This window comes from Copidosoma floridanum, unplaced genomic scaffold, assembly GCF_036245765.1.
Source record: "Copidosoma floridanum isolate Cflo_tuat_1 unplaced genomic scaffold, Cflo_Japanese_pri ptg000014l, whole genome shotgun sequence".
NCBI lineage: Eukaryota > Metazoa > Arthropoda > Insecta > Hymenoptera > Encyrtidae > Copidosoma > Copidosoma floridanum.
The window spans coordinates 2603564-2624635 of NW_028321891.1; the positions used below are offsets into that span (position 1 = coordinate 2603564).

General features: G+C 41.8%; 2 protein-coding genes and 1 pseudogene across 4 annotated transcripts in view; 1 reads left to right on the forward strand and 2 right to left on the reverse strand.

Annotated features, from left to right (window-relative positions):
• Nucleotides 1-21072, reverse strand: part of LOC106638249 (uncharacterized) — a 104920-nt gene that overhangs the window by 73751 nt on the left and 10097 nt on the right. The window lies entirely within an intron of this gene.
• LOC149374743 (uncharacterized) lies at nucleotides 64-1697 on the forward strand. Its single transcript, XM_089592080.1, has 4 exons — nucleotides 64-74; nucleotides 343-470; nucleotides 541-690; nucleotides 1426-1697. The coding sequence occupies exons 1-4, from the start codon at nucleotides 64-66 to the stop codon at nucleotides 1695-1697; spliced, it is 561 nt and encodes a 186-aa protein (XP_089448206.1).
• Nucleotides 1804-3058, reverse strand: LOC149374744 (uncharacterized; annotated as a pseudogene). Its single transcript, XR_016293044.1, has 4 exons — nucleotides 2862-3058; nucleotides 2582-2728; nucleotides 2227-2484; nucleotides 1804-2156 (listed from the first exon to the last, which is right to left on the reverse strand). The product of XR_016293044.1 is annotated as an uncharacterized LOC149374744 (transcript).

The window sequence follows — 21072 nt, forward strand, 5'->3', positions numbered from 1 at the left end:
GAAGTTTATGATCGAGCTACATCAGGTATATACTTACTAATAATAAATCTTAATTTAAAAAACATGGGGACGAGGTTATGTTAACTAACAGGCTTCCATACCATTACAAAATATTCTCCCTCATAAATAAATAAACTTAAGAAAAATGGAAACGGCTTGATTATAACAGTGCTCTCAACGCTTAATTTTGGAAGAAAATTGTAAAATATAGCTGCTCTTTCCTACGTTCTGTTAAACAGCTGACTCATAATAGTGCAGTTTTTTTCAGATTTACGTTTTGCCACAACACTCTTACAAGCTCACATAAAAAGTATATCTGACCAGCAAAAAAACACTGCGCAGAGTGGTTACTCTTTACTCTTATCCAAGCCATTCCTCTAATGAATTGCAACCTTTACAAGTACTGAATCACAATGGTGAATCGTGTACCATTTTGGTCACACCTGAAGAACATCAAAGAGCTCTCACAGGTAAGCAAGTGTTATATGCTACTCAGATACAAAAAACTAGCATGGTTTTGAAATTTTGTTGTAACTGCAGATTTATCGTTTTCCACTGAACTTGTTTATAAACATAAGACACAGTTTATGGTATCATCAACAGTTCAAGGAAATGGCCAAGAAGTTTTGCAGGATGACGAATCTGAAAGTATGGATGTGATAGAAGAGGAATTCGCTGATCCAACTATTGGTACGTAATTATAACCTACTTATTTTTTCACTTCGCGTCTTTCCGCACTATTAGTAGATGTATCTCTCTCTCTATCGGTCATGCGCTATAAGGTTCCGGGGTACCTTGATGTCAACATCAATTTTCGAGCTGCTTGTGCTGAGAACTCGGAAAGGTCGTCCGTAACTGACCTTATAGTTCCCTGGGCCAGAACGGAGTCTTATAGATTGCAGCTTTGCGGTGGGAGCGGCGAGATTGTGGAATACTCTACCAGTTAAGCTTCGGAAAAAGGCTGCCTCACCCAACTTCAAGATTGACCTCTTGCAATATTTGGAATCAATAGATTTATGGCTCAATTGAGGGATGTGATACTACTATTAAGTATTTTGTTTATCTACTGCACTCCAGTATTGAATTTTATTATTACTTCTCTTATTTTCATTCAAATTTTATGTTAAATTTATGTATACTTTTTTTCTTCTCTTATCTTATTTACTAATATGCACTAGATTAGGCACTCAGCTTGAATCTCAAACAATGTAAGCGGGCCTGCGTGCCTATTATTTCCGCCGAATGTAAGGCAATGTATTAGGCTTTGGCTATTAAGGACCCTGAGTCCTTAGCCACAATAAACTATTCAATTCAATTCTATTCTATTTCCCTGTCTTTATGTATATGAGTACTATTACTTTTTTATTCGTCAGTGTAAAAATTTTACTGTGAATTGTCACACATCTATTAAATGCACATTTGCAGGTTCCAAAACAAAAGACCGTACCTTGTGGTCTGACGCACAAGTAACTCTTCTCTTATCTCTGTATGGTGATAATCAAGAACTATTAGACAGTAATGCTATGACTTACAGACAATTTTATGAAATTCTTTCTCAAGGACTTTTGGAAAAGGGTTACAAATTCTCTTCTATTCAGTGTCAGTACAAAATTGATAATTTAAAAAAAAAGTATAAAGAGGTCAAGGATCACAATGCCAAATCTGGGAATAATCGAAAAGATTTTGCACTTTTTTAAGGTAGTATAGATTAGTTCATTTACTCTCTTATTCAATGTATCAATAATAAAAATATTATTAACTTTTGTTAGAAACTGGACGATTTGTTCTCAAAAAAATCGTGGGTTACTCCCATTTCTGTAGCTGGATCGGATTTACTTTATCCAAAAGAATTCTCCATCTCATTTTCAAGAGTCCAATTCAACGCTCTACCAGTTTACGTACGTATTCTCGACAAGTTGGTGTTAAAAAGAGTTTCTTATTTGCTGAGATGCCCATTGTCTTTGAAGGGAACCATAACACATTTCTGAATAGTGTAAGCTGCATGAGCTAGGATGTGACAATCGTTTGGAAAACATTCGTCAGTGCACTTATTTTGTACACCAGAATACTTGAAGACTCTCATATCATGCACAGACCTAGGCATGCCCACGTAACAGTGCATGAATTCCAACTTGTCGTTGCATATGATCTGCAATACGATCGTTTATACAAAAGGTATTAACAAACTTAAGTTAAAATATTCACTTGTATTGACAAAGTTGCAATTGTATGGAGTGTTTGCCTTTTCTGTTAATGTATGCGTTTGGATCATTTTTGGGAGCCGATATATTAATATGGGTACCATCCAAGGCCCCGATTACAATCCGACCCATGAGCCTCTTGGATCCGTACAGCTGTTCTTGAGCTTCCTCATGAGAAGGCCACTTAATAAAATAATTTCGATAGTTGCAGAGCACTTTAACAACTCTGAACGTACTTTTCCACGCTGTTGACTTTGCAACACCAAATTTAGAGGTCACAGATCTATTAACAGGAAACCAGAAAGTTACTGATACAGATCGTTAAAGTAAAATTGTAGTGAGGTGAAGTAGTATTCTGTATATATTATATTAAGTATTACCTGTAGGAATCAGGTGTTCCCAAAATCCATAATGCTATCAACAGTTGTTTTTCTGCACTAATAGGAACATTTCCAAATCCACCAATAGCAGCTTCTAATGGATCCCTCGTGAGAAAGAGGAGATAATCGAAAATAACACGCCTAAGCCTATGAAATACAATCAATAATTAAGTATTATAAAAATAATTACAACAATATTATTGTTATTATTATTAATATTATCATTATTATTATTGTTATTACGATACATGCTATAATGGCATTAACAAATATTACATACCTAAAATTTTGACGAAACTCTTCATCAGTGTACTGAGAAACAACATTTTCGACAAAATTATGCACTCTTGGAATTCTGTAGTTATTATCACGTGGATGATTAACATTAAATACTTCGTCATCAAGATCACTTTCTTCTTCACTGCTGCTAGATGTTAATGTTTCATCCAACACTATAATTATAACTGCTCGATTCCATTACTTATTCATGAACTACCGATTAATTCAACAGCTTTTAAGTATTGTCACTATAAAAGTAGAAAATAATCACACCTGACTTGCTCCAAAACAACGATCAGCTGATTAACTATGTTTACATGTGCGAACGCGCGCTTGGTTAGTTAAGCAATGGGTGGGGGTAGGTACCAACCTAATACTTAACAGACACATCATTTCCGAACAGAGCCATTGTTCGAAACTACTCTTTTTTAATAGATTTGTTCGATTAAGAGGTTCCGAGCGCTCGGAGCGCTCGGAGTGCTCCGAACTCTAGCCCGAACACGCGTTCTTGCTCCGAGTGCTCCGAGCGCTCCAAGTGCACGTGACTCAGGCCGCCTGTGGGTAGCCGTGTAAGATCCAACAATGCAATCGAAACAAAAAAATGGTTAGTTTACTCGCGATTACGTTGAGCTGGATCTTACACGGCTATCCACAGGCGGCCTGAGTCACGTGCACTTGGAGCGCTCGGAGCACTCGGAGCAAGAACGCGTGTTCGGGCTAGAGTTCGGAGCACTCCGAGCGCTCCGAGCGCTCGGAACCTCTTAATCGAACAAATCTAATGTGTTCGTTGAAAGATAATCAGTTTTTTTTGTTTGTCCTTGGCTCGAGGAGGTAAACATTATCAGGCACGAGATGTCCTTATAAAATTTTTTGTCAGTAAAAATCTTTCGTTTGTATTTGGTTAAAAGGTTCTGGTGCGCTGTGGCGTGTAATAAAACAAATTTTACACCTATGAATTTAATTACGTCGGATAACGCATAAAACTGTGGTTCGACGTCTTGTTAAAAATACAATCGCTCGGATGAATACTAAAGATAAGAGATTCGCGCAAAATTTTCCCTAAAACGTCAATAATACACGAGAATAACAAGTTTTTCGCTGACGAGTTGGTAAAAAATATACACCGATGCAACGGGACGGCAAAAAAACTCCAACACGCCTTCGGTATATATTTTGTGCGTCCGTCGAGAGGAATGGGATGGGAGGGTCGCACCGATTAAATCATCTAGTTTTTATAATTTCATTCCAAAAGAAACCTCAACATATTTCATGCATCACTGTACAAAATAACATTTTTATCAGGTTCCAAATTCCATCATTTCTTAAAATAAAAGCATCGATGATAAGTAATTGAAACATTGTGGCACCTCCACGTAAAGGCCAGTAATATAATTACTATACTAGTCATCAATGCGCTCCAAATATACAAACATTATCATTATATGACTCACCTCTCTGTCGGTTCTATTTCGATGTCACGACATTAAAAACAATCCAAATGCTCAATAACCACCGAAATCAACTCGACCAAAGTACGTTGGGCACAGAATATTCTTGCGAGTCAACCAGGTATGTAACAAATGTACGCTTATCACCCAGTATAGCGAGTATGATTGTAAGGTATATATACTTTAATCGTCAAGAGCACACAATTCACAGAAAACTATATATGGTCCACTGTAACGTCGAAGTATCACCGAACTTCACTCTTTACAGCTGCAGCCGTAAAGATATTATATACCTGTGAGTACAAAGTACGAAAACACCGTACGGTTCTCTCTGGAGCAACAGTAGCAAGGGAAGATCAGCTGCTTCCGCTGACCGGAGGAGAACGAGGAAAAAAAACCGACCGAGCAAACTGCAACCGACACAACTTGTGAACGGTACACACAACATACGCGTCAGAGAGGGGGGGCAAAAGGTATAATATGTAAGTAATAAACACAGGTAAGTATTGTGGAGGAAACTTTTTCAAAGTCGACGACACGATCAACGTCTGTCTGTGTACACGACACACGTATATTTGGAACACACGACAGGGAAGAGGGACAGAGAAAGAGAGGAGGTCCCGCAGAGGACGACGGTTCCGAAGCAACGACCAAACAGTCCCGGCGAACTGTCGGCACTCGACTGGCGGGGAACCGCTGGCGATGTATAAAGTATAACGGAGGCTCGTGTGCTCTCGAGCGCGCGCTCGCTTTTCTCTTCTCTCTCTCTCTCTCTCTCTCGCTTCCGCACACGTATACGTACATACATTTTGTACACTCCTCTAGGTGTAGGTATCCCACATGTGTGCGCACCTGGAGCTCGGCTGCGCTCGCCGGTACTCGGAACTCGGAACATTTTATATCGCGCAGTGCAGGTATACCCGGTATGAAGTACGTTTCGAACCGATCGCGGAACAAAAAAAGTCCCAAGCAGTTGGCTTGATCTGCTCGGAGAGAGGATACCTATACATCTGCGTGCTTCTTCATTGGGGTCGCATTGTACAGCGCTCGAGGGAAGATTTAAGACCCTTCCTTTGGGTAACCAGATGAAAGAAAGTATAGTTGGGTGCCTAGACATATTATACGTACAGTGGATTTCCGGAAGAAAGTGTTGTTGTTGTAACGGTTAGTTTACACGCTTGCGACAACCGAGAAACAACCTCTTATACACTTGGGGTTAATTACTAACGGAAATATTTAGCTGTGTGGAAGCCAAAAGAATTCAAGGATAAGTAGATGCGGAGCGAGGGTTCACGAAAAATGATTCAATTGACGTGTATACCCGCGCGAAGAGGTGTCCATCTACATTATTGTACCGAGTCGTCAAACGATCAAAGTGACGAAGGGTTTTCTCGGAGCCCATTCATCTGTCACGTTCGCTAATTCCTCTCTCTTCCTCTCCTTCTCGTCCATCAACAATAGAGGCTCCTTTGAAGTTTTTCGCTCGCGTTCGCCACTCCCAGTTAATATATTGTAATCATCCGTACGCCGATTGATATTATTTTCGTACCTATATAGCAGCAGTTGCGAGCGTACACCGTTAGCTTTGAGTTTGAGCGCCCAACGATCAACCGTTAATCATTTTTTTTTTCTCCAATAACCAATTTACTTGGTTTTCCCTTGATTTTCATAATAGCGCGTGGACGTTGCATGAAAGCTGTGCGTCCGATATACATATCTCAAGTTTCAGCGGGAGAGGATGTGGCAATGACGATTTCTCACTTTCGTCACCTATCAAATTACATGCCGCGGTGTGGGATAACTTGTTTTCAGGGCGCAGAAAGCACGTCAGATATTCCCACACTGTATACATGTATCGGCGAATGTCGCGCGAGTGATTTATCATCTTCTCGTTTGTGCACATGCACCTGACGTGAAAAGTCTATATGCATTTCCATCCGAATACCGTTTACTGCGTATGGGGGAACGAGCGGGTTAAAAAGTATTTGGGAGAGAGAGAAAAAATCCCAGGCGGCGGTATGTTTGTGAAAGGCACACTGCGTTCATCGTTTAATGCGAGGTATATTATGACGCGTCATGACCTCATATTGCAAGACTCAAGAATAATATCACAAACTTTTTTAATATTTATAGTACAAAACGTGCGTGTAAAAAAATAAATGCACACTCTTGACGCACTAATTCTACGATGCGAAGGTATATGCGATTCTCAAAGAAACATTTGATCGAGTTATGAAATTTCTCAAACACATATTATACCTACGAGGAAGTAAATGCTCCCGCGTGTGCTTGACCGCGTAAGAAAAATGACCGCACTTTTCACACGATTTTCGTCTCTTGCGTTAGTGCTGAATGACGATCTGTATATTCTTATTCACACGTGCGTGTCACTTTGAGACGAATTCAAGGATAAAAAAAACTTGTGTACTCTGCAAATCCATAATTATTTATTTGAACTCGAGCAATTTTACCGAAACACTAACAACTCAACTGTTGGCGAAAAAACTACATGTGTATTGAAGATCGGGAACAAAAGATAGTGCCAAGTAGGTATATATATACATACTTTCTCGTAAACTATCAATGACTTTTCCCTTGATTGCATCAACGAGACTTCGTTTTGATCCAAAGTCTCGATTCATCAACCACAAGTCATCCTTTCCATTAGGGCACTTAACAACATAAAATATAAGTATTCACACATACCGCGTGACTTTATCCCACATTTTATTGGCTCCATCGGCCGAAGAATCTACAGTTTGAGACAAGCAGCGTGATCGTATGGATATCGTAAAGTTGGGAAAAAAAAAAGAAAGAAAGCACAAGCCGACGCAATTTAAATCCTCGGTAAATGGCACGCAGTTCCTCGTTTATTTGCATAATAATCGACTCGCACACGGGCGCACGTGCGTATACATGCATGTATATATATACCTAATGATCCAACGCAATATCTATCCATCTATCTAGGCTATACGCAAAACCAAAACCTTCGACGCGTGTCGGCATTTACGCGAAATGCGTGTACCCTATACACGTACAATGGGAAGAAAGCCGATTTTTCAAATCGATCGGCATACCCATATTTATTTACGCTCTCGAGTAGGCATACCATGTAACATTATGTACTTATACCTGATGGTATATACGCTCATATTTATAACAGGTACAGCTCCGCAGGGCATAAAAGTATATATTATAGATACACAGCATACCGGCACAGACAATCGCTAGCTATATTTATATACGCATACCCTGTATATATATAGTTGCATGGCGGCAACACGTGACTACATATCGCGCTTTCCAACAACAGGCCAATATACATGCTCGCGAAATGAAACGAAACAGCTGTGCTCAAGAACCCCATATCGCATGCGAAAGAAAAGTAACCATACACATGTACTTACCAGAAGGTATGCTGCCTTTCGTTTGGCGAATATATAAAAGTAGACTTCCGGAGTAGCAACGCTTTTGTTACGCTTTTACGTTTTTTTTTTTGTATATTATTATGCCGGAGAGGAGGACATCTGGGCCATTTATGCATACCTGCGCCTGTGCTTTTCCGGGCGATTACGCGTTTGCGTGGGCGTAGGTATATGTATATGTGCGTACCTGCATGTGACGGTACAGTAATATGGCTTATGAGGTTTGAAATATAATGGTAGTGTAGCAGTGCTTTTTCACGAGTACTCTACTACACCAATTACCAACTTTATTTTCTCATTATATGCTGAAAATATCAAGTTCACGCGTTGGATTGGTTTTCATGCGTTTTTAGAGTTTTTTGATTTTCAGATCAACCCCGAGATAGAGTTGTCGTTCAATACATCAGCGGTTACCATTATTTCAATGCTTTCAATTAACTAAAAACGAAAGACCTGTTATTTTTACACGAAACAAAGGAAAAAGGCCCAAAGCTGAGATATCGATCAAGCCAAAGTCTACTGCAATAACTATGCAATTTCGAAAATGCTTGGTCAACAAATTAATTTAAATTATCATTTTCCTCTCTCAAGTCCCTCGCGATTACATCAAACTTTGTCTCGATTGACGCCTCGCGAAGTATAGGTACCAACAACTTTGTTGAGCATTGTAATTTAAATTAATCAGTCAAAATGAGGCCTAGAGGGATGCTGCTGGAAAATGAATGTCCGTATAATCAGAGAATAAAAAAAATTTCCTCTCATTCCTGTGCATACGATTGCATCAGTTTGTAAAATGAAGTATGAAATTTGCTTTCTTTCGTATCAGACTAATTGTTTCAGATAATTTCCTTTTCTTTTTTCTTTTATTTATTGATTTATTTATTTTTTTTTGTACCCAGACAAACAGTTCGGTGTACTTACATGGTACGATAATATTGTCTAGCGACAAAAAACACTTTCTTTTGTATTATTTTTGTCATACAAGATTGATTAAAGTATAAAAGCAAGTCACGTGTGACGCGCAGTTTTTCAGTTCTCTGTGGGAGAGGAATATATATACGCCGTGTGTAGCAGAAATGCGAATCACATGTACTTATTTTGCGCAGCAGTCGAGCGTGAACCAAACATGTGGTTCTATATAAATCGTATATATAATATCATCGCTGATTATTTTTGTATGTATGAAAAATACTGTTGAGAAAAAAGAGATGGTGGAGGAGGCAAGGCTGGATATTTGGCCGATTTAATCAGGAGCAATAAAAAGCGACGATGCTGCGCAGCGAGTACGGACTGAACTTTTGCATGCTTGTTGTATAGAGATAACGAAGAATCGGATGACGAATCGATTATTTGTTTTTTCGATCGTTTCGTACATGTAATATACGATTGCTTTTACCGGAGGAAGATAAAATAGAAATTTTCATCGAATTTGAACCCAAACGCGCAAAATTTGAGTACCTTGAGTAAGTACTTTTTCATCTCTCGACATTGTTCTCGAGCTCGAGTCTTGAAATTTTTTTTTTTTTTTCAAGCATATACACTCAATTAGATAAATAAAATAAACAAAAAAAAAAAAGCGACCACACCGCACGGACGACGTTATTGCGCAGAATCTTTCCTTGCCGCTTCGAAGATAAAAATGCAGGGAAAAAGAGGATAAGCAAATTCAACGACTGTGTTATCTTTGTCGTGATAACCTGAATGATGACGATGTATACCCCACTCTTCATGGTCTCGAAAAAAATGCGGGCGCCTCGAGGCTTTATCTACCAGTGTGCTATAATTTCAAATCGGCACGATGGCAGATAAATTATTTTAATATTGCTTCTCTTTTTCCAAGCTTCATTTTTGGCCGATACGCGATCTTTATAGTACATGTGCGCTCAGGGTTAAATCGTGAAATCGAATTTTCCGAGTATGTATTACAAAATAGTGAAGTTTTTTTTTTTTTTTTTTTTTCAAGACATGCTTAAAAATTCAACCGGCCCGTAAATGAGTGTTACTATACCGCGTCACTTGTACTCTTATCTTTCATTGTTGAAAACTCTCGTATTAATTATTTCTCAAAAGATGATTATCTGTTTGAATCGTTTCTTGGAACATGTATTCGATTAAACTGTCGATTGGAGGAAAAAAAAAAAAAAAGAAAAGAAGCATCGATACTTTATTTTGCATTTAAAAACTCATTACCACAGCAGACAATGAACATTAGTTGCTCGATCAACAGCATTTTATCAGTTGAAGCGTCTAATATAAGGTTCGAGGTTTAAGAGACGTCGTTCGGTTAAACTGTATCCAACGGTACCGCGAGCATCCCGCATTTTCTGAAAATTGTAGGCCACGCAACGCACGTAAAGTGCCGTCCAAGTGGAGGTGGTGATAACAATAGTAGGTCTCGATCGTACACTTCGAAAGCAGTCGAAAACACAAGGACGTAATCATTGTATGGTTCCCGCGGGTAAAAGACTCGTTCGCTTTACAAGTGCAAGAGAGCACCGCCGGACGAGAGAGCGAAAACAGTTTTGTTACACTGTACATGTAGGGTATGTAAGCACACGTAAAATGTACATAAGGAGCGCGCACAGAGACACATGAATTTACAGTAACCGAGGGAAATCTCGTATATAGGTATAGGCAACACTTAAAATTTAAAGCTGATTCTAACGCGTGCTCGTTGTGTGTTATACACCCATACAAGCGGTGTACATAATACATATACAGGTACATTTACCGGTTTTTCGTGTTTACATCCTCTCTCCTCCCGTGTCTCTGTCCTTCTCTTTGATGCCTATATATATAGAAAACTGCTGTTTACCCGAGAGTTGCGATAGTAGCTGCGAGCACGCGAGGAAACAATCGGAATATTTGGATTAGGGAGAAACGTATAGGTATCTCTGGGCTCGGTGAGATAACTTACTCTCTTGGACCGATTAAAACTTTAAACCGGGACCGGCACTTTTGGTTCAATCAACCGACATCTGGTTTTTTCCTTATTTTTACTCTTGAATAGTATTTTTGTCACAAACGTGTTGGCCTGTTTTTTTCGAAAACAAAAAAGTGTAAAAAAAAAAAATCCGTACCCACAAGAATCGTGTACAGCGCAAAAATCAACTAACGGTACGCGCGTACTTACTGTTGTCGAACACACAATTGAATGCCGGTTGGGGAAGAAGAAAAAATAGAAAAGAAAAAAAAAGAAAGAACGGCGAGGCGACTTTTTTCTACGACGACACGGTGGTCGTATTTACTCACCATTTTTCCTCTCTCCGAGAAGGAAAGGTCGGCCGGTCGATCGCGCGGTAACGGCTGTAAGACCGGCTTTAGCTATATACCGCAAAAAAAAAAAAAGAATAGAAGGGGAGGGGGAGGCAAAAAACACACAGAAAAGTCAGTTTGTCTCACCGTGAAATGCCGAAAATCCGTCGAAACTTGAAGACCATCTTTGCTACCCGGGCTGCTTCTGTTTATAAATACAAGTACTGTTGTCAGAGGAAGCCTCGATGCTACTACTGCGCAAAAGATTGGGTCCTTGCGAGCACGCTACAGCATCGCCGCTCGTTTTTAAACATGATGCCACGCACACACTCTTACCGATACTCTTATTAATTTTTTCTTCTCTTGCTCACTCCGCGCAAAAACACTTTTCCCGAACCCAAAAAAAGAAAAAAAAAAAAAAAAAAGCAAAAGTTCCTCCGTTGAAATCGATCGATCGGCGGCGTTTCAATTTTCGCTTGTATCTCGTACCGCGAGAGCGAGTCCCTCTTGTTTATTGAAACGCGCAATCTAAGGAATTCGTCGCGACAATCGGACGAAAACAATACACATATTATCTTAATCTACAGGTGCGCGCGCCGCTTTTACACATATACCTATACGTGGAAATAATCCAGGGTTGCGTAACCCGGCGACAACATCGAGAAATAAAATAATAACCTCACGCCTCTTGGCTATTATTTTTCCTTCTTCAAATATTATACCGCGCGCCCGTCAAACAATAGAATACACCCTTGGCTTCGGCGATCGATCTCTCTCTATGCTGTAAATTAATAAATTGAATACACCGAGCTTACTATAAGCTTCGTGTATGCCTCCGAGAAGGAGGTGCTTTACTAACCAACGATCGTTCGAGGTGATCGAGATAAGAGCCCGAGTGGCCCGCACGGATCACGAAACGTATGGTTTCGTTACACGCGTTCCCAGCAAAAATCCATAATATTCCAGGGTTCATTGAGCCAAATGCACACGGGCGAAGGTGGAGGAATCAACTGTGCAACCCATTCCGTCCGCACTCCCTCTATACTCGGATAATCGTCCGCAGACATCTAATCTACGGGTGTAGCAGTGGCCGCGTGCATAATATTTTTGAAATAACGGAGGAGGGGGGGGATGAATGCGCGAACGATCACGCGAGAGACGAGGAGTTAAGAAAAAAAAAAAAAAAAAAAGATTTCCAATTCACAGCTGTATAAGTAGACGTCCGTTTCCGTTACACGTCGTGCAAACCGCACCGTTACATCGAACGAGTCGATCGGGATTTGAGCCCTTTGATCTTGTACTCCCCAATCGATTCACCTCTCGTTGCTCGTCGGCTGTATACCTGCACTGTGTTTTTATAGATTCAAGCCAACACTGCACTCAAGGTCATATGTATGTTATAAAAACGCAAAAAGCGAGGAAACGCGCTTCTCGTCATAGTTCTTACGACAAAACGGAAAGACCCGCAGTGGTTGCTCGTCAGCTACTCGCGTCCGACTAGCGTCTATATAGGTAGGTGATTCGCGGGTGGTATAGCAGTGTTTGGTTGCTTACAAATATAGGGAGGGAGGGTAGAAATTTCTTTCGCTCGCTTCGTCGCGTCACGCACGAGGGACCGACATTGACCGTTGGAACGTTTGCTTTGTAGGTATACACGTTCACGTTTCGCGTGACTATATACAACACATGACGCACCCCACCTGCAGTTGATGGGTGCACAGGGTACATATATACGAGCGCTTCTATTTTCGCCCTTTACTACTTTCTTCTTCTTCTTCGCCCGTCGCCGCTACTGCAAGGTGGGCTATCTTTAGCTTATCAAGAGAAAAAGGGGGTGCGCAACAGAGAGAGAGGGTTATATATTAAATTACTCGCGTACATACACGTACCGACCCCCCGTTGGCGCCCCGTTAACATACATGTATGGGGATACAATGCACGTCCACATGGGGTAAGATAAACAGCTCCAAACGGGGTGAGGGAGTCGGTCTGAATTTCAAGTAGCCTTGAATTACCTTTTAATTACCCGTTCTGTACGATATAACATACTTTTTACCATTTTTAGCTGCTATGAAGAAAAAAAAAACGAAGATGATTCATCGCGAAACGACTCACGAGGCTAAAGTGTTTATTTCTATTTTATACGCTGTACATCTTTAAAAGGTTATCTACGTCTTTTGTTTCGTCGCGGCTATTTCAGCGTCGTCGGGTATATGTTCCGTTTTTTTCTCTCTCTCTCTCTTACTTCCACCTGGACGTGGGAGTGAGAGCGCTAATTGCGCATTTAATTTCTCACATCTGCTGGCGCGTATGTACACTTGTATGTACACACACCTGCAAGTGTGTATTGGTGCTTTGGACGCAGCAGTACCTAAGTATATACATGATAATGTACGTGTAGCTTGAGGGGCTTCGCAAGTTTTGTAAAAACTCAGCGATTTTCTCAATTAAGGCTGGCGCTCCAGTTGTTGGCGGGTATCTGTGTTTATTTTCCTCCAGTATACGGGCTCTCCTGCCTCTGGCTCGTCGCGCTTAACAATATTACAAAGCTTGTATTGTCATCGGGTACACGGAAAACGCAAGATGTTTGTGCTTCGCTTATCGCGTAGCGATCTGGTGCTCATTTCGCATACTTGGGTTGGCGGTAGGAGGGAGGCTTTCATTATTTTGAGGAGTATCGTGAAAATCTCTTTGGATTATTTTCGTCAACGATAATCATTCCTGACAAGGAAGAAGAGCTTTGCGCTTCGCGGGTTCATTTAAATCGTGTACGATCGTACTTTTATCGTTTTATCGCGATCTTGTATTTTTTGAGCACAGGTATTAATTAATATGATTTCGATTAAAATAATCGGTAGGTGTTATTTTTTTTTTTAACCAGTGAGTTGCCAAAGTATTTTAAAAATAAAGTACAGCGCGTCGGTTTATCTATCATTCGTAAGATTTTTTCCGTATACGACACGACAAAACAATCGCTTCAATCTTTATAATCTTCATAAATTATTTTTAATGTACAATTAGGTGATTTTCGATAATCCTCATCGAGATTTCAATGATTTTCTATTATGAATCTCCTTTACTATAGTTACGCACTTATGTGAATACTCCTGTATACCTGCGATGGTGCCCCTTGAAAGAGCGCAACCGGCGATGCAGCCGCGACGTTACGGTAGGGTAGCTACAGGCGCGAGAGAAAAGCACCGGGTTTTTACAAAAACTCACGTTTTACCGTTCACAAACGCGTGCGAACAAACAAAAATCATTTTTTTTTTTACGTTGAAAAAGAAAAAGAAAAAAATTACGCATGGAAATGAGTTGGCTGAAGCGCTGCGTCTCTCCCCAAGAGAAACACACGCACATCTCAATCACCTGTCATTTGTCCTAACGGTTGCTCGACGCGCGCATGCTAATTTTCCGAATGACAGTGTGCAGCAAACATCAAAGAAACAGCGTGAAAACTCGCAATCAAGGATGACGTTCGCATCTTTTGTCTCGTCGCCAATTCGAAGTAGCTCGTCTGCAACAATCGGACGACTTTTTTCACAACTGCTCCACGAGAACTCGATTGTTCTTTATTTTCCTTCTTCCATTGAATGCACACCCGACTATTTAACACCGACTGGGGCAAAACAAACACTACCGAGCGTGCGATGGCTCGTCGATGTATTTTGCCCATCGGGAAACTTGCGGCGAGCCGCGCGTAAAATTAATAACCTTTCCAATCACGAGGATGTTAACCGGGTCATTTTGACATAAAGCTCGATGCGCAAAACATAGTCTTTTTTTATTATTTTTCACGTTTATCTGCTATGGGGCACTGTATGTTACAACCATGTACGCGCATACCAGCGCCGATTTTTGTTCCAAACTGGTATTCCAAATGATCCAATTAATATTCAGTTGGCGGTGGTTACGGAAGAAGCACGTGCGCATACATGCGCGTACGCGTCCGGCACGCCAATCGCATCTCTAATCCTCCCTGGTATAGGCGTGTATTAATAAAAGAGTTGTACGGGGCAATCGAAGGCAGTGCGGCAAAGCGATAATATTAGCTCGAAGTCGCAGGTGCGACGATCCCTCGGACCTCGTAATGCGCAGCGCATACCTACATACACGCGGGCTTGGGTGTGTCTTCATTAATATAAATCCGCAGCCGAGTTATTGATGATACCGTTCGGAGTGCAGTGTACGCGGGGATGTGCTTTTATTTTTCTCTCTCTCTCTCTCTGCCAATTAGAGCCCGATATTACACGACTTTTGTTTTTTTTTTTTAAATAAGTGCTCGCGCGAGGGGGCGAGCTTTTTCCGCGTCCGTCTGTAAAATTGCATCATTAGTTGCCGGATCGTTATCAGCGCGCGTACGCGTATACATACGCGAGGCAATCAAGAGATTTATGGTTTCTGTAAAAATCATGAGGCATAAACCATAATATGTGCTCGAGCGTTTTATACGTCAACTTTGTTTTTTCGACCTTGCCATCGAGATTCAATACAGCAGATAAGTACATTTACGAAAGAGGAGAATTGTAATTTCAATATATGTATCGTTGATGATGATCGTAGGATCGCACGGGACACTGTGATTTAAACGAAATCGTTTGCAGTAAAAATAATGTGTTTAACGATCAGATGACCAGTTAATCGATCCAATTATTTTTTAAATGATAAAATTATAGCGATTTACGAACGTACGTAACGTTGCCGAACCATTTCACCTTTAGACGCTTATCGCTTGATATACCGCAAGTTTCAATGTAATCTTCGAAGGACAAAAAAAAAAAAAAACAGTTTTTTGAGAAGTTTTTTGATCAACCATAGGTGCTACCCTATAAAAAACGCTTCCAACACACCCAGCAAGTAATTGTTCAGAAACGTCAATAAACTCGATGACGAAACCCCAGGTACAAGTATATGTTTATATGCATTAAAAACGAAGAAACGAAGGCCACAATCGTGGCTCGCACGTCGCGATCGTCGTTTCCGGTACCACCGGAAATCGCCAGGCGCGCGCCGTCACGAATAATTGAGCAATCGAAGGACCCCCGACTCCCTCTCTCTTCTCTTCCGATTGCACTTCTTTTTGTTTCCGCCTTTGCGACCATACACTCGCTTTCTACGGTATCTGTTAACGTTTTAAATACCGCAAGTATGTATATTTTCGATGCGCGAACCTTTACGTCGATCCACTTTGAGTTCGACTAGTTTGATTTTGTCCCACGGGTTCGAAGAATCGCACCCGAGCAACGACTTTGACGAGCGTATATAGTGGCCGGTTCGCCGAGATGAGCGCTAATTGTCACCCATACTTGAATACGTTGCGAAACGAGCGCTCGACTAAGTACACTGAGTACCACAAAGTAGACAACCTAGAACACACATCCTTAACAGGTGGTAAATGGAGCGCTCGGCCGTTCGTCGATTCCACAATCCCTGGTAGCATCAGCTGTACGTGTGTAAGCTCGTTGCGTCTTTTTATTTTTTCCGTGACACACGCATAGTGGAAAGCCATGAATCACAGGAATGTTTGTAGCCCACGCGTGTCACGGTAACAAAAGTAATGTAAGTACATAACGTACGCGTCATCGCGCGTCCATATAATATATAACGTTGCGCATAGTAGAAACGACAGGTGGCTCGCGAGGAGAAAATCGGTTGGGCATTGCAAAACTCTCGAGTCGCAGTTTTTCCGAAGGCTTTTTTTTTTTTTTTTTTTTGGTGTCACGGCCCCCTCGCGCTCAAACAGCTCGTAAAAGTAGGTTTAATTACCAGAAAGAGCAGATCGATAAATCCCGAGGAGGCTCTCCTCCTCGTCCGATTTTTTACCGATCGCCAACTCCTTTTCTCCTCGTGCCGATGTGATATGCTGATTCCGAGTACGTAAATCGAGCCGACACTTGCTTCACGCCCCGCGTATTAAAGTGGGAGGAGCCCCCCCCCCGATTCTCATTTAAATGCTCCTCCGTGCGGGCAGTGTAGATAGTGTCTCTGCAGTGTAACATCGTTTATTGGAGCCGTAAATAACATTTTCCTTTTTTTCTTTTTTCTTCGTCTCCCTTGACGGACAGGCACCTCCGTATCAGCGATTATTCGCACCGGCTCGAGCGAATTTAATTAATCGGATGAAAAATGGCGAAAACCCATTTCTCCCCCCCCTCCTGCTTCTTTGTACCCGCGAAACAAGAGGAGGATGTGAACGCGCGATCCCGAGGCGATAGCGTGTATACGCCTACGTTCAAAGAGACAATAGTCAACCCGAGCGCGCCATTGTCCGAGAGGAGCAGCTTCTGGCAGGCGTTTCCGAAAAAAAAAAAAAAAAAAAAAAAAAAAAAAAAAAGTAAGAAGAAAGAAAGAAAGAAACGGGGAGCTCTCGGAAAGGCAAAAATCTCGGGGGAAAATCGCACAAAAGGATTCCAGCTTTCACTCTCGCGCGAATTAGCTACTCCCCTTGGCAATGCACGACGACCCGAGAGAGAGAGAGAGAGAAATTCCGAGAGTTAAATGGTCGCCCTCCCCTATACACACGCGGCTGATTAAGCCGGCAGCGGAGAAGCAAAGAGGATCTGGTAGGAAGGGGGATACCGGAGATCGGCCATAAATCCCCGGGTTAATCCAATAATTTTCCCCGCGGCGCGCCTGTTCCAATTTTCCGCGGCAAAACAAAGGCACACACACACACACATTATCCACCGCCCGAGGGGCATCATCACCAGCAGGGGCGCTTGTTAGCGGCCTGCGGGTGATATGCTCCGCGGTGCCTCCTCACGGGAAAACAATACAAATAAACGAACCGCGTTGTATCGCATGATCATCGAGGCCGATACATAATATAATGGCGCAGGTGCACTTGCTCGTTGTATCGTTAACCCGAGCATCGATCCGGACACCTCGGAGACCCTCAACTCTCGCTCTCGGCTAATAGAATATACCTACGCGCTTATAGACCGCGTAAATTATCTGACGGATGCGCGATATCCGATTTAATTTAGGACCCATTAGAAAGGAAGCGGAGGGGGGGGGGCTTTGATAAATCGCCGATGCACGTGCGTACGAATACCCATGTACCTTTGATAGCGAAATACGCGCACGCGAGAGCATACAGAAGAGACCAGTTGATATAATTTAAGGAAAAGCGATCGGCATTGAGAGCGAGCAAGCGCGCGCATGAAGAGTACGTGTGCAGTGTGTATAGGGGTCTTCGGTACATATGGAGCGCGAGGGAGGGAGAAGGGGACGCGGGGCAAAACAAACGAAAGAGAGGATCGCGCGGGTTTAATCGGATAAGTATAAGTAGAGAGAAAGAGTGAAAAAAGAGAGATGAGGCAAAAGGAGGAGGAGGGAGGGGGTAATATCGATCGAGGGGTACGATAATTTCGCTTCGCGCGCCCGAGAGACCTGGGCATCGAAGAGGCAGAGATTTATCGGCGCGACGATAAATAACAGAGGGCCGCGAGTTTGTACGTATATCATACGTGTACGTTATAGAGAAGGGACGTACGGACCGTGTGTGTATAGGTATATACTTTGTATTTTCTCTCATTGTGGGCTAATTAAGCGGCTCTCGGGGGTTCATTTGCGTCGCGTTTAACATTGACGCCTATCGGCCCCCACACGTGCACCGGATCTAATTGTTTTTTTTTTTTTTTTTTTTTTTTTTTTTTCATAAATGTTCGAAAAACGTGCCGCCTCTGCAGCTGTGCGTTTTATACAAGTGCACATCGTGCACTCGTGAGTTATTTTCTTACAGCAGAGCTGCGAGGGGGCAAGAGTTAGAGGCGTCAGGTGTAAATCGTTCTTTATCGCGATGTATAACGACATGCATGTGTAGCAGGTATGGGCACGCGTGGCCGTTTCATTTTGCAAATTGCGCGTGGCTAAACTCCCGATGCGCGTCCGGCGTCGATTTTCCGCTGTGAAATACGGCGTGACTATTAGAAAAAGGGGGGGATGGAAAAGAGCCGATGGATTTTTTGTAAACGAAAAAAAAAAAAAAAAAAAAAAGGAAGCATATAGTATATATAGACACGTGAAGCGATGGGTGGCTCGTTGATACGGTAATTGAGGCTGTGTACGCGTATTATGATGTATATATATACGCACGCGCGAGTTTTACTTTTCGCGAGTGAATTTAATAACTCCGGACAACACGCGCCTGTTATTATTTATTGCTCGGTGTTTATTTATGCTTTTGCCGGTTACTCTCAACGGTGTGTATGTGCCGCGTGTGTTTATTTATTGCTGATGGCTGTATGTGTTTTTTGTACATGAAAAATAATTTTAAAGCTCATCGCGTTTCGTCGGAAAATTGCACGGGTAATTGAATGCTTTCGTCGCAACCGTACTATTATTATTTATTTTTCGCTTTATACTTCTACATGGTATACACTGTACATGTGCGCGAGAAGCACATAATGCAAGGCGCGCTCCACTTCATAAAGTACAATGCAAATATAGGTTTACGGTGGTTAATGAGGATCAGCCGGTGTGTGTAGAAAGTTTCGAAAAACTTATCAGCTCCGTTCGGGGAAAACGTTGCAATTATACGGCTATGCGCCGCGACGCGTCGTCAACAAAAGAGAAATTGGGGAGAAGAAAAAATGAGAGAAAAGCATTTATACGAGTCCGACTCGCGTCTAAACATTGCATATCGTATATTGTCCTCCTCGACCTGGCCATTATTACAGAGGAGATAAAAAAAAAAAAGAGAGGCGTTGCGATCGAGCAGAGAAGAGCAAATGGTAAGTATAGGTACAAGCCGCGTGAGCCTCGAAATTTCCCGACTATTTACTGTTGTGAGCTTACATCGTTCCTATTATCTTCCTGCTGTATATACATCAGATGAAGCGCGTGTGTTTCATTGGGGCGGTACAGCGTTGCTCTCTTTTTGATGATGATTTTTACTTTGCGCGTACACGTCGAGGGTCAAAACCAAATTTGTAGTTGCGGTAACTGCCCGTCATTTGGGGTGATTATTAGGCGGGTTTTTACGAATTTCAGGAAAATTCGAAGGAAAATATCATACAAAGGGATTACATTTGCGGAAGATGAGAGTTGTGGAGGGAGACTTTGAAGCGAAATTGGTCCAGAAAAACAAAGATCTGATCCAGTTCTCTCATTGGATCGTTGCATGTAATAATAATAATAATTTCAGCCACGCAACTGTATAATATATACAGGGTATGATATTATACGGACCGCGATATTTCCCAATGTTCCGTTTGCGCGCATAATAGCGCTGTACGATTTAAATAATCGATCCCCTTAACAGTTAAACCTCGGCCGAAACAATCGCGTGCAATGGTACCTCCTACAGGTAAACCGGGAGTCCAACCCGTTACGTGCCTCATGAATTTCGTCATTTTTCTTGAATTATGCATCAACAGAGAGAGAGAGAGAGAGACATAGTTGTTCTTATACGAATCCGCATTCTAGAGACGCGATACAGTAAAAAAAAAAAAAAAAAATGATAACTCGAAATCGACTCGCGGGTGAGAAGAGGGAAAATATGATGAGACAGTAGATTTGTCAGGGAGTATAAGGTAGTAAGACAAGTAGAAGAACGAGAAAAAGAGGAACTAGCGGAGGGAAGAAAGAAAGGAAAAAAAATAGAGTTGAAAAGGTTGCAACAAGCACAGCGCGCGCATGATATATATATATATACCTATACCTACGTATAACGGACTCGTTTACATGCAAATTGAAGGTGGCGGCGCGATTCTCTCACAATTTTCATTCGCTCAGCACGCGCTCTCTCATTTGTATATTACATACATGTGTATAGAGGTATGTATATACCCGCGGCTCACGTGCAGATATCTCGCGCTCTACCCGTATATACCAATACGTACTCTCCTGTTGTACAGTTACCCGCCAGGGAATAAGGGACCTTCTTAACGTCAGCTATTTTTTCTCTCTCTCGCACACGCGGTATTCCCTGAAATGCCAAAATGTTTCATCGCTCCAGTGACGTATTTTGATCCATCGGCGCGATCATCATTTCTCGTTTCCCCACTTGGAAATACTCCCGAGAGAGTATATAATATAGGTACGCATACCTGTACACGCGCAAACATAATATACAATT